Raw genomic sequence first — 17183 nt, forward strand, 5'->3', positions numbered from 1 at the left:
TGATCTGGATTGGGACGTCTCCCTGGTGCCTTCCTAAGTAAAGAATGAGACCAAGCAGTACCTAGCAATGAATATGAAGGAAACACTGAAAACTGTTGCTGAAAATAAAAAGCATTGAATGAACAATCTCCGTAGTATAACCTTGGTAAAAATCTTAATACCACTAAGCCTATTTCCTCATCAGTTAAATAAGGATATACATCATCCCTACTGTCACAGGGTTTTGTATTTTAAAAACTGCAAGATTTTTTAGCACAATGCCTAGCACATCAAAGGTATTTTGTAAGCATTCTTTCCATTCATCCTCATCATTGAAGAATTACTATCTGAGTCTGAAAAGGATTACTGTCCACACTATTCCACCCAAATCACTTTTGGCAAGATCACCAATGATCTATTCTCGGTCCTCGATTTGGCTGATTGTCTCCCCCTTGAAACTGTCTTCATTTGGCCTCACACTCCCACTCTTCCCATCTATCCTAACTTCCTTGCTAATCTTTCCCAGTCTCTGTTGCTGGATCCTTCCCCTCTTCCCAACTCGGGAAATAAAGGCATACCAAGGACTCAGTCTTCAGTTCTTCCCTCTCCTCTAGCTCTATTCGCTCCCTGGTGGATTTCACCCAGTTCCATGGCTTCATACCTCATCTCTACACTAGCCACTCCCAACTCGTACCCAATAAACTCTAGTTCCAGACTTCTACTCCAAAGTAGACTTTGAGTCTAACGGGACTCCAGAATTGTATATCAATGATCTACCTGATAATTTGACTTGGTTGTCTGAATATTGTGATACAGAGAATAGCTTGTCCATGAACTATTTGTTACCCGTTCACAAGGAGACAAGAGCTTGAGCTGGCATGCATATTCATGCACTGCTTCCTTCACTGATAAAGTCTTAAGGGAAAAAATGACACTATGTGCTTCGTGTCACAGATGATTTATGTTCAGTATTAAGCTCCTTATCTCATTGATCACAGACAGTTCATGAATCAATGCCAGCCTAGGTGAGTATCACTTGCCCAGCAGACATTTGAAACTCAACATGTCCAAAAGCAAACACTTGATTTCCCCCACAAAAATCTAATGCCTCCCCCCCAAGCTTCCCCATCTTAATCAGCAGCGACTCCATCCTTCCAGGTGTGCAAGCTAAAAAAAACACTTGTGCACATTTTTTATTCCTGTCCCTCTCATCCCCTATAACCAATTCATCACCCTGTGAATTCCACCTTCAAGACATAACCAGAATTTGCTCACTTCTTATCACCACCTCAACTACTACCACAATTCAACAAAGCCACCACCACTTCTATCCTGGATCACTGCAACAGTCTGCTATCAACCTACAGTCTGTTCTCAACCCCGTATCCAGCAATCCTTCCAAAAGTTAAGCCAGATCATGCCATGTCTCTGCTGAAAACTCTACAATGGCTCCCAATCACACTTAAAAGTTAGAAATCCACAGTGGCCTACAATTGCCTACATATTTCCTGAGGCGCCCATTACCACCTTGTCCTCATTTTCTGCCACTCTGCCTCTCTGTCACTCAGCTCCAGCCACACTGGTCTCCTTGCATGTCCTCATACACTCCAGGCACTCCTCCTCAGGGGCCTTCGCGCACTGGCCATGCCTCTCTGCCTGCAACACTCTTCCCCCAGACATTTGCATGGCCGACTCCCTCACGTCCTTCATATTTTTGCTCAGCTGTTAACCTCTCCCTAAGACTTAATCATATCACTTAAAATGTAAACCTCTCCCCCACCCCACAGGCACGTCTTATGCCCCTTACCCTGCTTTACATTATTTTCCTCAGACATCTTAATTACTTCTAACTGACCTAAATGCCAAATCCATAAGATACAGTTTATTCTAAATTATATTCTGCAACTGCATTGTCCAGTTTTTCTTTCATCATTAGAACAGATCACTATTTCATCACTTGAATACCATATACTGCAGTTCACTTGCATTGAGGGACAACATTATATGAAAAATATTTGTTTGTAAACACTAGAGACACATTCTGAGAGGAGATGTTCACGCTTATGAGAAGTACAGGACAGTGAAACAGTCTAACGGGACAAAAGAATCACACTTCCTATTTCCTGGTATGAAAGTAGAATAGTATAAACACAGTATCTTTTCATTTACTCTTGACTAAAAATTTCCCTAAAACAGAAACCACAGGCCACACACTTATTTTAAAAGAATGGGAGACAATATACACAAATACTATAAAAATACAAACCCATTCCCTGGGTGGTGTGGCTCAAAGGACTGAGTGCCAGCCTGTACACCAAAGGGTCATTGGTTCCATTCCCAGTCAGGGCACATGCCTGGGTTGCAGGCCAGGTCCCCAGTAGGAGGCACACAAGAGGCAACCACACATTGATGTTCCTCTCCCTCTCTTTCTCCCTCCTTTCCCCCCTCTCTAAAAATAAATAAATAAAATCTTAAAAAAATATATAAACCCTGAAGCCCTGGATGGGTAGCTCAGTTGGTTAGAGCATTGTCCTAATGTGTCAAGGTTCTGGATTCGATCTCCCATCAGGACACACACAAGAAGCAACCAATGAATGCCCAAGTATGTAGAACAACAGATCGATGTTTTGCGCTCTCTCTCTCTCTCTCTCTGCCTTTTCCTCTCTCTCTAAAAAAATCAATAAATATAAAAAATACAAGCCCTGAGGTAGCCATTTTATTACAGTAAAATTATAGTTTAGCCTTCACTTATTCTAATAGTTTCTACCTAATCCTGTTTGCTAAGAAAGGCATTACGAATGTATTATGATGTCAAAAATGTTCATAATAATCCTAAGAAGTACTGACTTGTAACCTCTAGAACAGAATGCTTGCTTGGGAAAAATGGATTTGTTAAAATGACTGGTTGAACCAAACTGCTTAATGGAAGTTGCAGCCTATAACTGTCTGTCATGGGAGGCTGATCTGACCCACCCACTTTGGTGATAAATTATGTCACTGCCTCACTGTTTATAGCTGTGCCTATTACCTGACTCTATATGAAAGAATTTAGCAGGTCTCAAATTTAGGAACAGCCTGAATTATAAGAGTAATTTTTAAATAGTGCCAAGTCTTGTCAGATTTATGAAACAGCCTGCATTACTTTTCCTTTTACTTTTGCAAACCATGGATAGGTAAAATTCAGGTAAGTTAACTGTGTGAGTATGCTATAACTCAACTCTCTTTCCCTATCACCAAACCTATGCTTCCTCCATCTCCTGTTTTCATAAACAGCACTCCCTCCTCAGTCACTACCATGCTCCAACACAGGCGCCATCCCTTCTATCTTGGATCAAAGCAAGACACTGCAAAATGCCTAGGCCCCTGATTCATACAAACCTCAGTTCAGATACTGATTCTACCACTTACTTAGCTGTCTGGTTTTAGATAATATATTTCAATTCTGAGCCTCATTTAGTTTCTTCCCTTAAGAGTCACACACTCTTCACAGTTACTTGGGAAGTGTTTCAAGAAGTAGAGAATAGTTGTAGTGTCAAATGCTACTTTAGACAGAGACTTAAAATGTTCACTAAATTTTCAACATGGATGTCACAGATGACTTTAGCAAGATCCACTTCAACAGTGCGGTAGGCTAAAAGCCAGACTAGAGCAGGGTATGGAGTGTGAGTGAATGGTGAGAAAGTGTAAATGTAGATATATCTCTGAATTTGGCTATGAAGGTGAGGAGAAAGTCAGTATGTACCTGAAAGGGAAGTGGGACTGGGAAAAGTTTTTTGTTTTGTTTTCTTCACCATGTGAGGTATGAGCGTGTTCGAAAGCTACCCGAGTGTAGAGACCTTGTTTCTCTCCTTCACTGCTTTATCCACAGCGTCTTGAAGAGGGCCAGACACATAGCAGACACTCTATTTGTGGAAGGAACAAATAAATTATGGGTAGAAACCAGCACAACAGAAAGGGATACAGATGTAAGAGAGAGAGAGAAGTATAATGAACAGTGTAAGGTTCTCGAGAATACAGGAGACAAAAACTGAGAGCAGGAGTGGATGGATGGGTATTAGCGAAAAGAAAGGATACACTATTGTAACAAGAGAGAAAAGGAGAATATGGGTAAAGCAATAAGTAGGTGAGTAAAGAAAAATGGAGAAAATTCCTTTCTAATTATTCCTGTTTCCTCTATTAAAGTAGGAAGGGTGCCATCTGCTGAAAGTAAAGGAGGAAGTGGGGAGTTCAGAATGTTCAGAATGAGAAAAAGTCCAGATTTGAGACTACAATGGCACAAAACTAAATGCCATGCATGATCTCAGATTGGATCCTGGGCTGGGAAGGGAAAACTGCTATAAAGAACAAAATTGGGATAAATGGCAACATATGAGTAAACTTGGTACATTACAAAGGGAATTATATCAAATTTCATGATTTTAATAACTATACTGTGGTTATGAAAATGGACATCCTTGTTCTTAAGAAATAAGTTACTTTCAGATAATGTGTGTATTGGGAAGGTACAGAGGGAAATAATAAAGCAAATTTGGCAAAAGGTTAACAATTGTTAAATCTGGTTCATCATGCTATTCTTGCAATTTTTCTACAAGTCTGATTTTCATTGTTTTCTTATTAGGTTTTTTTGTAAACATTTTTATTGTGGTTCAAGTACAGTTGTTCTTTTTAGTTTTTATTTTATTTATTTTATTGTTGACACTATTACAGATGTCCCCTATTTTCCCCTCCTTTGCCCTCCTCCACCCAGACCCTGCCCCCCCCCTCTGGCCCTCACTGTGTGTGTATCCATGGCCTATGCATGTGTTCTCTGGCTTAATCCCTTCATCTTCTTTCATCCAGTCTGCCCCCACACCCTCTGACAGCTGTCAGTCTGCTCCAAGTTTTAAAGTCGTAGTGTGTTACCCCTGCCTTTGGAAACCCTAGCCCAAAACAACCACAACAACGACAACAACAAAAACCTCACTTCATACTCCTGAAGGAATGAATAGTTTCCTTTCTATTCCTTACATGGAAAACTTTGTCCTTTGTATATTTTATTTCTATGGTGGAGAACATAATTTAACATTGTTAGTTTCATTATTTACTGTGCCTTTTATTACAGAATGGCCTATCTTCTCTCACCCTTTTGCTAATGATGTAACTGCTACTTTTATTTTCTCCATATAGTTTAACCTAGCCTGCTACTTTTTTATTAAGTTTTTAGGTTTATAGCTTGTCTTTAATGATATATTATTGTGTTTATTTCTTAATCCTGAGGCTTTTACTGTTATAGGTGTTTACCCTGTTTAAATTGCTGGTACAAATATTCTACTTCTTTATTGTAGTTACTCTTTGTTTTAATCTTAGTACTGTGTTTTTCTTCCCACAAAATCATAAAGTCCAAATCATAAGTTCCAAGACAGCAGAAACCATGACTGCATTATTCCACAGAAGTATCTAATATTTGTTGAATAATCATTTATGCAATAATCCCATAAAATACATTTAAAACATTGTCTTATTTAACCCACTGGAACTTAACCTAATTCGACTAATAACCTCATCATAAAAAGCATTAAAATGTTTGTTACACACACAAATACACGTCACTGCCACACCCCTCTCCCTCCCCACCTTATCTTTAATGGAAAATTAAAGATAATTCACATGTCATTCTTTAAAATAGCTTGGAACTATTTTCCTATTAAACATACTTACTGTACATACTTTAAATCAACCTGTTTTTAGTCATCGCTCATTTTTTCCCCAAGGCTTGCTACTATAGGGCCCATATGACTCAATTCTTGAACAGCTGTTTGGAGGAGATGAGTTATATCTTTCTATCTACGAAGTCCCCTAGGCTCTGGAAATCCTCAGCAATCTATTCATTGTGAACACCAGCTTAGTTGGGAGATTATTTTTTTCTTTAGTTCTACCCATAGTTTTAATACAAATATTTTGAGATCTGGTTGAGAGCCCTGATATATTCTTACTGCTAATTCTCCAAATGTTGTCTGCCCTTCAACTTTAGGTATTTAACCGTACTCTCTCTGTATGTATTTTGTCTTCAAGAGTTTTAGAAATAAGTGCTTTGGTACCTATCTTTGGTATTGTGATAAGCATAGAATAAAATGCCATATACATGATTTCATATACTGCTCCTAACTGAGACCATAACATGCTGTCCATTTCTGTCAGAGAGGAAAGTATGGCCCAGAGAGGTTAAAAGTCTTCTCAGCCAGTAAGTGACTGAAACATGGGGCAGACTGACAGCTGTAAGAGGGGAGGGGGTGGAGATTGGATGAAAGAAGGTGAAGGGAGGAGCCGAAGCACATGTATGCATGACCCACGGACATGGACAACAGTGTAGGGATTACCCAGGGATTTGGGTAGACGGGAACACAGGGGGGAAATCGAGATGACTGTAACAGCATACACAATAAAATATTAAGAATTGGGATTTTAAAAAAGCAGTAAGTAACTGAAATGAGATTTGAATACAGACCTATTTCCTAACAGAATCCAAAGCTGGTGTTCCCAATGTTCATGGCAGGATTACTCTCTGAACTTGCTATTCGCAGTTTAAAATATTAACACTCCTAGAAGATCCTTTATTGCAGTTTGTTATTTGTTCCTTTGGCTTAACCCATTAAGAATTATTGTTTCCAGGTAAGATCTCAATGTTCCAGGCTCCAAATCCACTGTGTTGAATTATTTTAATTTGGCCCCTTAATCATTTTATGATTTACAGTTGATTTTTTCAGTTACACTCTGCAGTATCCTGGTTTTCTAACTACTCTCACTGCTGCATCGCAAATGCTTCCCTGGGTTCTTGTTTAATGGCATGGCTCTTCCACCCCTGACAGAAAAATTCATTCATTCTCTGAATTATGAACACTTTTTGGGTATTAAACTTCAGAGACTGATAATGTTTTTTTCCTCTAAGTTCTTAGGGAGATACTTTTCTTACCACAAAATTTTACATCCTTTCAATTCTAACTTATCACCAGAGTGACAATAACTGTTCAGAAATATACGCTCCAATAATTGCTCAGGAATATACACTCCACTTTCATTACCATTTGGTACTTACATCTTTCTGGCTGATGGCACTACCATAGAAGAAATTTGAGCCCAATCTGATTTTAGTGTTGATGGTGGCAGGAAACCAATAGCTTTGATAACTGAGTAAAAGTTAGGTACAATCAAACACTAAATTTATTCAGTAATATCAAGGTTTTATAAGAATACATTCATAGCTACAAAAACAACCTTTATTGGGGCATCAGTGAGCCAACTAAAGAATCTGAATATGGTCAGTAATTTAAATAAGGCCAATAATTTCAATAATAGTATTTATCAATATTAATTTCTCAATTTTGATAAATATACTATAATTACATAAGAGAATATCTTTGTGCTTAGGGAATTCACACTGAAAAGTATTTAGGAGAAAAGTTGTAGTGTCTACAACTCACCTGCAAATACTTCAAGGAAAACATTGAACTAAGATGCAAATACACATATACACAGGTGTGCATGGATATAGCAGAAAGAGAGAATGACACAGCCAATGTTGTAAAATGTTAGCATTTGGCAAATCTAGGAACAGAGTATTCAAGAATTTTTTACCAACTTTAACCCTCACATTATGTCAAAATAAGAGTTAAAGACACCTCTACTCTTGTTATTGAAAGTTCTAGTTTCAAACTTTTTCTTTTCCATTGAAAGAACCATTTTGATAATCCATTTTTTGTTCCTAAGGGATATCTTAGGCATGCCAATACTGTGTTACAGTGGTCAGGTGTAAGTTCCTGTCAGCAAGAAAAAGAGCAAGTGCATTACCTCCCGTATTCTAAATCGGTATTTAACTGGGGCCATGCACCAGAATTCCTTGAGGAGCTTTTTCACAATACACCTACCTATGACCTGCTCCCAGAGGTTCTAGCAGTATGTCCGGGTTGGAAAAAAATGAATTTGGTACAGTACATTTTACAAAATCTCTCCCAGGTGATTCTGAGAAGTATCCCTCCCCACACCAAGAATCACTACTCTAGATACAGAACCACTCATCTATTATTTTTTTAATGCTATTTTTTTTAAGATTTTTATTTATTTATTTATCTTTAGAGGGGAAGGAGAGGGAGAGAAACATCAATGTATGGTTGCCTTTCATGGGTCTCCTGCTGGGAGTTGGCCTGCAGGGAACCGGTCTGCAACCCAAGCATGTGCCCTGACTGGGAATCGAACTGCAATCCTCTGGTTCGCAGGCCTGCGCTCACTCATCTATTATTAAAGTTGGAGACAGCACAGCTGCGGATTTTTTGGCATTCATATCACAGCAAAGATGAATACAGAATTTGCAATCAACTCAAGCCCCTATAACTAGAAACAGAACATCACCATGGGAAGAGCACAGACTTAGAAGACAGACTTGGGTTCAAATCTCAGCTCTGCTGCTTAGTTAATCCTGTGAGTCTCTATTTAATCATCGGTCCAAGAGGGAAGGATTTCCAACTCACAGGTTGCCATGAGGATTAGAGAAGAAAACATTCATAAACCAGTAGCATACAGTTAAACGTTCAAGAATGTTATTTTACTTTCCCCAAGTACAGTTATTTATTCTACTTCAGGAAAGTCAGGTAGAAACAACAACAACTAAAAAACCCACGATTCAGGGAAGGGGTAAAGATAAAAAGAAAGTAATTTTGTAGCATTATACTGATTAGAGTGGTAAGGAGGCAGGCTGAGAACTCCAACAGCTAGGATGGAATGTGTGTAAAACAGAGATTGTGAACATCAGTTTTGTAAACTTCACCCTTCATATCCGAGTGTGTGGGACAGTAGCATTCAGCAATCACCAAACACCAATTTTCAGTTACCTTTTTAAAGAGATTTTATTTATCTATTTTAGAGAAAGGAGAGGGGAGGGAAAAAGAAAGGGCGAGAACTATCAATTGGTTGCCTTCTGCACAAACCTCAACCGGGGACTTGGCCCACAACCCAGGAATGTGCCATGACTGGGAATTGAACTGGCAACTTTTGGCTTTAGGGGACAATGCTCAACCAACTGAAGCACACAGGCCAGGGCAAAGTTACTTTTTTTTTTATATCAGCCAATTGTAAGGCTTTAGTTCATCTTTATTTCCTAAATAGTCCAAATAGAGCAATGAAATTTTACCTCTATTAAAAACAATCAATATGATATAAATTATCACTTTTAAAACATAACACAATAGGCCCTGGCTAGTGTAGCTCAGTGGATTGAGTATAGGCCTATGAACCAAAATGTCAACAGTTTGATTCCCAGTCAGGGCACATGCCTGGGTGGCAGGCCAGGTCCCCAGGAGGGGGCGCTAGAGACAACCACACATTGATGTTTCTCTCCCCCCCTTTCTCCCTCCCTTCTCCTGTCTCTAAAAATAAGTAAATGAAATGTTAAAAAAAAACACAGCACAATAAAAATAAGTACACTTGATTAAGGATAATTAGATTTTGGTTTAAAACAACCATAGCCCATGTCATAGAAAAGGAAAACTACACTTATTTCTAAGAGCAATAAACATTGCAACCCTGTTATACTTACCAACATGTGAAGGCCAAACAGTTATATGAGGATGGGAATGATACCAGCCCACAACTCTCATGGGGCGACCTGTTAGTTCAGCCAACCTGTGTGCCTGTCAAGGAATTTTCTTCAACTGGTGGGAACAAAATCTGTGATGCTAATAATGGCTCGCAGAGTATCCTGAGGTTTAAAACAAACCACTTACAATATAAGGTCAATAAAAGAATGAAATAAGGTTGATGCCCAGAATTTCATAGACTTCCCATTTTTAAAAAAAAACAAAGGTGTTACTTTTTTAAAAATGGAATCCATTTGATTTCCATTATTATATATGGTTACATCCTCTTAATACAATTTAGCTAATGTTTGATCACTCAAATACTTAATTAGTGTGCTATCTGAAGAGCTTTTTTAATCCTTGGAAGTCACATTACTAACTTGAGTATTCTTCCACTCTCTCTCTAGCTCCATCCTACTCTGATTTTTGAAAAAGAAATACAAGATTTAAAAAATTCATTTGATTTCTCTCTGGCAGGCTGCCAATGTGAACAACAGCAAGTAGGGTAGTTTCAGAGACCAAATAAACCTAGTTCAGTCTCCCCATTTGTCTGGAAATGGCCCCCAAAGGAATATTTTCCTCCTTCTAGAAATAAAATTCTCCCATAATTCTGAGTCTCTAACTTGAGATAAGAAATCAACTCAGACATAAGGTGTCCCTTCTGCTGCTGCTGAGACTGCTGCTGCTAAAGTGTGACATGCTGGCTCAGTTCCCTGCAAATTACATTAAAACACAATAATCCTTTCTATAGAACTAAGTCTGAGAAAGAATATATTTTAAGTACTTTTTTACTTTCAAATGCCAAAAGAAATCACTTCACTGCCCTAAGCCCATTTCTTCAGCTGCAGATTGGGGGGAAATCCAGCCCACACAGCAGTGAAGAGTAACTGAGGTAATCCAAGGAAGGTGTTCAGCATCATGCCTGGCACTGAGTTAAGTACGTAACAGCATTCATTGTCATGTTAGCACATTAATAGGCAACAATGCATCCAGCCACCCCCTCCCAGTTTGGAAATGGACTAGTTTTAGTTTAAAAGTTATAATAGATTATTGTAGATTAACAGATTATTAAGAGTATAATCACAATAATAAATATCTTTTATACAATTATTTTCTGCGAATTTTATTTTGGCAGAGTTTCTTTTTGTTTATTTAAATACCAATGAATGGGCTTTCTGTTCCTGGCTAAAATGGAATAGAAGGGACTGGACTTACCCTCCTGCCTGAGACAAGCAAACAAACTGTATTATATGAAACAGGAAAGCCAGTAAATGGGAAACAAATAAGATGAGTGCTTGAGAAAACTTCCAGGCCACAGAGCAGAAAGGGGAATTGAGGTGAAGCTCACCAGTTCCCTTGGTTTAGGACAGTCCAGTAGGCAGAGTTAGTGAGGTAGAGGACCGCAGGGAAGAGAGTGGCAGAGGGCGAGATTGCTGCCTAACCGCAGAGGGTCCCCCTGGAGTATGCCACAGACCACGGATGGGCACAAGCGTGTGAGGAAACTACACGAGGCCTGGGGGAGAACTACCGGAAGGGATGAGAGGTAACCATGCCGGGGCTCAGGCTGGACAGGGACTAGTGGCTGTCCCCACCGACCAGGATGGTGACCCTCACAATGTGGGAGGCACAGAGCAGGGTGCTCCGAAGGGTTTTGCATCAGAAGTGTTAGGGGGAATGATTCCCATTCTGAAAGGGCCCACACAGAAAACCTTCAGAGCCAGACTCTAAAGGGTCCAACTACTCTGGGTAACTTAACAGCATTGAAAAGAAAGCTGAGCCCTGGCTGGTGTAGCTCAGTGGATTGAGCGTGGGCCTGCGAACCACACAATCGGGGTTCGATTCCCAGTTGGGGCACATGCCTGGGTTGCAGACCAGTTCCCAGCAGGGGACTCATGAGAGGCAACCATACATTGATCCTTCTCTCCTTCTCTCCTTCCCTTCCCCTCTAAAGATAAATAAATAAAATCTTTAAAAAAAAAGAAAAGAAAGCTGAAAAATTATGTCTAGTAGTAAGTACAAAGACATCCAGCACTCAAGAGAAAAAACATGTGTGGCATGGGACCTAAAATTACCAGGCATGTGGAAACAAGAAAATCCAATCCTTAATGAAGAGATGGAAAAGAGATTAGTGGTAGTAAGGGTAGGAATGTGGGCAGGGGTGGAGTAAAAAAAAACAGTCTTCAAAGATCACAGACTGTATGACTCCATTTACCAAACATTCTTGAAATTATACATTATACAGATAGAGAACAGATAGGCGACTTCCAAGGGTTGGGGTAGGGTGACTATACTGGAGGAACATGAGGCAGGTCTTTATGGCACTGGAATAGTTCTACATCATGACTGCCATGGTGGTTACCTATATCTATACGTGTGACAAAACGGCATAGAACAACACATTGTGTCAATGTCAATTCCTGCTTTCATATTACACTATAAATTATAAACCATAACCTTCAGGAGAAGGGTACAAGGTGAAGGGAACAGGGACCTTTCTGTACTATCTCTGCAACTTCCAATGAATCTATACAATTATTTCAAAATAAAGAGCTTTTAAAAAGGTATATGCCACAAAACAGATGCTACATTTGATTATATAAAAATGCAAAAACAATCTGGACAAAAACTCATATACCCTGAGTAAGATGAGAAAAAGCATTATCCTTATCACAAAGGGCTAATTTTCTTAACATACAGAGTGCCTATAAATTAAGAAAAAGATTTACAAATAAATAGAAAAATGGGCAAAGGAAATAAACAGATACTTCAGAGGAAAATACAAATAACCCTTAAAAAAATAAGATACAATTACACAGTGGCAACAATCAAAAACTATGATCTACCAGGGCCTGGGAGCAAGGAAACAAAAACCAAACTTTGACGACACACACAGTCTGTGAGTGTGCAGTGTACACATGTGTGAAATGCAGGATGTGTTAAGTACTTTGAAAAACAAGAACATATTAAAAACTGTCTATAGTCACAGAATTTATCTGTAAGGATACATGAAAACCTGATAACCCTGCTTATGACCAGGGATGGACCATGGGGAAAACTGGGGCCCAGAGTATGGAGAAAAATACTTTTTCTCCTTTTGTTCCTGTTAAAGTTTATACTATGCATATGTACAACCTATTTTTAAAAGTTCTTAACTTATCCAAAAGACTGATAAATTACTAAAACTACTGAGGCAAATTTAACTTGCTATAGCTGAGGTACGAAGTCCAGATCATGGGAAGCAAATGTCCTGTTTGATCACTCTTGGGTGGTATTTAACATGAAATATTGCATTGAGTTTTCAGCATGGCATTTGTTTTGAGACAACTCCAAAAGAGAATCCTCCCCAACAATAGAGACCAAGATAGTAAAAAGCCTACAAACTGAATGATACTAAGAAAATTGGTGGAGGGAGAGGGGACTGAAGAAGTTTGGTGAAGAGAAGGAGGAAGGGACTCCCCATAGAGCTCGCTGTCATAGGATCTGACCTTGGGATCTTTTGGTATTTAAGAGCAGGAATGTTAGAAATTTCTAATTCTTCCAATTAAAGCCACTCAAAAGGAGAAGTGGGCAAAAATTCTGATTAACCAAGCAATTAGATTTAAGGCGTAAGTATGAAAACTGAGAACAAGCCAACAGGAAGTGAACTTGTGAAGTCTCCTTAAGCAGGCTAAGGTAACAGAGGAACCTGGCCTAGAAGCCCCATAGCACAGAAAAGCTTCTTATCAACCAATTAAGGATATCTCCCAGCCTAGCTGGCGTAGCTCAGTGGATTGAGCCCGGGCCTGCGAACCACACGATCACGGTGCGATTCCGTCAGGGCACATGCCTGGGTTGTGGGCCAGTTCCCAGCAGGGGACACAGGAGAAGCAACCATACATAGATATTTCTCTCTCTCTCTCCTTCCCTTCCCTTCTAAAGATAAATAAATAAAAATTTTAAAAAAAGGATATCTCCGCCTCCGTTGAGGCTGCAGATAGTTGCTCTGGAGAAATTTCCACCCGATCCTTCCTCTTATCAGAACGTCGCAGGATGATGACGGAATGAATGTGAACAATTCTGCCGGTCTCAACCTAAAGGAAAATCCACAGTGATGTTTACTTCGGTCTCTCTCCAGTAATATCTATCCCTGTATTTACAGAATCGTACTGTATTACATCATCAGGTTAAAGATTCCATCTTAGAAAACTGATATTTTTCTCATAAATAATGGAATGTTTCAAATAAAAAGTATTCAACCTCAACATATACATTTCAAAACAAAAAAATACTAAAGCCGTCCTGGCTGGTGTAGCTCAGTGGATTGAGCGCGGGCCTGTGAACCAGAGTATCGCGGTTCGATTCCCAGTCAGGGCACATGCCTGGGTTGCAGGCTGGTTCCCAGCAGGGGACGCATGAGAGGCAACCATACATTGATATTTCTCTCCTTCCCTTCCCCTCTAAAGATAAATAAATAAAATATTTAAAAAATACTAAAGCTAATATTTAGACCAAGGAAGGACTTTTTGAATGACTAATAATCATTTGACTGTCACACAAAAGAATACAAGTCAAAATGCTAACACTTTGGTTGAGCAGCAAGTATCACACCTGAAACTACACTAAAATAATGTAGTAAATTAATGCCATAGAAGCTCAGAGGGAGATAGAGACCAAGTCACTTAAATTAGGAGTCACTTAAATTAGAACAAAAATCTTAAATTAGAGGAGTCACTTAAATTAGAACAAAAATCTCCACAGAATAATAAAAAAAATTTTAAATCTCCACAGAAAAGGCAGATGAGTATATGTATTTCCTGACTGCTGTGTGTGCAGATAGAATTTCTGTAAATGCTAAATGGATGCTAGTAATATGTTTGAGAGACAAGTTGGCCACCTGACTTAAGTATTACTATAAAACTTTAGATGGAATGGCAGGCAGTAAGGCTAAGGAAGAAGGATAAAGTATTGATAAAAACACACAGGACGTCAAATGCCAAGCCATGATCTGCAGGATGAACTGGACAGAGGAAAATTATTTCAGATAGCCTGGATATGAAGTAATGATAAAGTACCAGACTAATTGGATGGCAGAAATGGAAAAGACAGAATTGAGAGGAATAATTAAAAAGGAATAATCCACAAGATATGGTAGCTTATGGACCATGGGTGACAGAGGACAGGAAATTGTCCAAGATGACTCTTCAAGGCTGAAATGGTGAAACACGGCAGGCAGATCTAAGTTTAGCAAGGATCAGGAAGGAAGCTGAGCATGTTTTCAGATGAGCTGATCTGGGATGAGAGGATGTAAATAATAACAAGGAACACTGTGGAGTTGGGGCAGAGGTCCAGGCCTAAATCAAGGGGGGTGCCCACATTTTGGATGGGGTACAATAAAAGGAGCCAGGAGGGAAGACACAGGAGTCAAAACCAGAACAATGAAATGGTTCAAAAGTTACTGGGGTAGGGGGGGAGATGGGTGTGGCACTGCCAGATGTTGCAGGGACATGGGTAAGATCTGAAAGGAGACTTTTAGAGTAAGCTATAGAGCTATTACAGTGTAATATAGCAGCCATTATACACATATGGCTATTGAGCCTGAAATGTGGTCCCCTTTCATGCCTTTTCTACCTGGTAAACTCTTTCATAGCCTTTAAATTCCTTTTGATGAGCCATTAAATGCTCATTCTACAGAGAATTAATCATTCTCCCCACCATATGACATTATTAAATAATACCAATACACACCTTTGCTAGAGCTTATACCATGCTGGGTTCTCTTTGTTGACAATTATTTCTTCCTCTACTAGAATGCAAGATCCTAAGAGCAGGGAACATGTTTTAGTTATGTTTGTACCCCAGTGACCATAGAGCGTCTGGGAGGCACAGAGTACACAATATAGAAAATGGGGATTCAGAAGACGGTGGCCAAGTCCTGACTGGTATAGCTCAGTGGATTGAGTGCGGGCTGTGAATCAAAGGGTCACTGATTTGATTCCCAGTCAGGGCACATGCCTGGGTTGCAGGCCAGGTCCCCAGTGGGGGCCATGTGAAAGGCAACCACACATTGATGTTTCCCTCCCTCTCTTTCTCCCTCCCTTCCCCTGTCTCTAAAAAATACATAAATAAAATCTTTTTTCAAGATTTTATTTATTTATCTTTTAGAGGGGAAGGGAAGGAGAGAAGGACAGAAATATCAATGTATGGTTGCCTCTCATGAGTCCCTGCTGGGAACTGCCCTGCAACCCAGGCATGTGCCCTGACTGGGAATCGAACCTCGATCGTGTGGTTCAAAGGCCCGTGCTCAATCCACTGAGCTACACCAGCCAGGGCTCATAAATAAAATCTTAAAAAAAAAAAAAGATAGGCAAGCTAAGCCCACTTGCCTGTGCCCCTGGCATGGATTTTCAGCTGATTTTCCCATAAGTGACCTGAACATGATATGAATTTTTGAAGCCAAGGAGTACAAAGGATGCTGTGCACCATCTGGTAAGAGATTTGGTAAGTTGGGGGAAAAATACCCTGTGTGAGGTACCTACAGGAGAGGAGAGAACAGACAGAAAACACACCTTAGTGGCTCCCTCCCCTCCTACAGCAGGGCCCTGGTCCCACAGAGGGAAACCACCAACCCTAACTGGGAGAGACTTGGAAGGATATACAAAGTCTGGGAGACTCAGGCTACACTCATAGTGAGCAGCATGTCCATAGCTGCAGTGCCAACTGGGAGAGCTCCAGAGAGAAACTCTATCTCCTAAAACTGTCTGAGACACTGGCAGGCTGTGGCCAGACCTGACCAAGAGAGACTTTGCACCTTTGGGGAGATGGAGCACGTGGAGAACTGGCCCAGGGCTCAGTGCTGCAGTGTAGGGGCCACACAGAGACTCTTTTAAAAGAGGAGCTGAGGCAAAACATGGCAGGAACCCTGTGCTCATGCAAGTGCATGCAGCAGCTCTACCCACAAAGAAACCAGAATGAAAGCACAGTTCAGTCCCACTGAGTCCAACTTCACAGAAAAGTGTCATGCTAAAGGGACTGGGGGACCCAACTCAGCATGGTTGGTGAGCAGGGAGCTGTACAGAGTGGAGAGTTTGGTCCTGAATCTCCTTGAAGAGTGACAGGCTGGGGCTGGACAGCCAGGAGCCGAATGCCTGAGATTCATTGGAGCCAAGCAGGTCCCCTACAGGCAGGTGTGCCCAACCCGTACCTGTGGGATTGCAGGCTCTGCAGATCAGTGAGGCCAGCTCAGGAGCCCCCTATTCAGCCATACCCACAGGGGAAAGGAGGAGCTCTGACAGGGCCCTTTCTGAACTTCTATCAGACACTGCGAGCTATGCCGGTTCCTCGAGCCCTGGTCCACTGAAATCAGCAACACAGAGGGATTAGAGACAGGTGCGACAAGGGGTGTTCAGGACCCCGCCAAGCCTCTGCTCTTATACAGAGCTGCCCTTTTTACACAGATTGGCCCCTCACAGGAAACGGACAGCTAATTCATGAGAAACTACACATTATTGGAAAATAATGTGGGACAAACCAAGACCTGTGGCAGGGGGCAGGGAAACACTTCCCACCATCTTTCCTGAAGACTGAACAGTACCCCCCAGAGGTGACCCAGGGATTCCACCC

At 40.5% G+C, this 17183-nt stretch overlaps 1 protein-coding gene across 2 annotated transcripts in view; it reads right to left on the reverse strand.

Annotated features, from left to right (window-relative positions):
- Positions 1 to 17183, reverse strand: part of BRCC3 (BRCA1/BRCA2-containing complex subunit 3) — a 46702-nt gene that overhangs the window by 17650 nt on the left and 11869 nt on the right. For both annotated transcript variants that reach the window (XM_037037840.1, XM_037037839.1), the window contains 2 exons: positions 13535 to 13654; positions 9545 to 9632 (listed from right to left, as the gene is read on the reverse strand). In XM_037037840.1, the coding sequence (XP_036893735.1) occupies positions 9545 to 9632; positions 13535 to 13654 (208 nt within the window). The remainder of the gene's footprint in view (positions 1 to 9544; positions 9633 to 13534; positions 13655 to 17183) is intronic.

Source organism: Sturnira hondurensis, unplaced genomic scaffold (genome assembly GCF_014824575.4).
Source record: "Sturnira hondurensis isolate 20B ecotype Veracruz unplaced genomic scaffold, ASM1482457v3 Scaffold0023504, whole genome shotgun sequence".
Taxonomy (NCBI): domain Eukaryota; kingdom Metazoa; phylum Chordata; class Mammalia; order Chiroptera; family Phyllostomidae; genus Sturnira; species Sturnira hondurensis.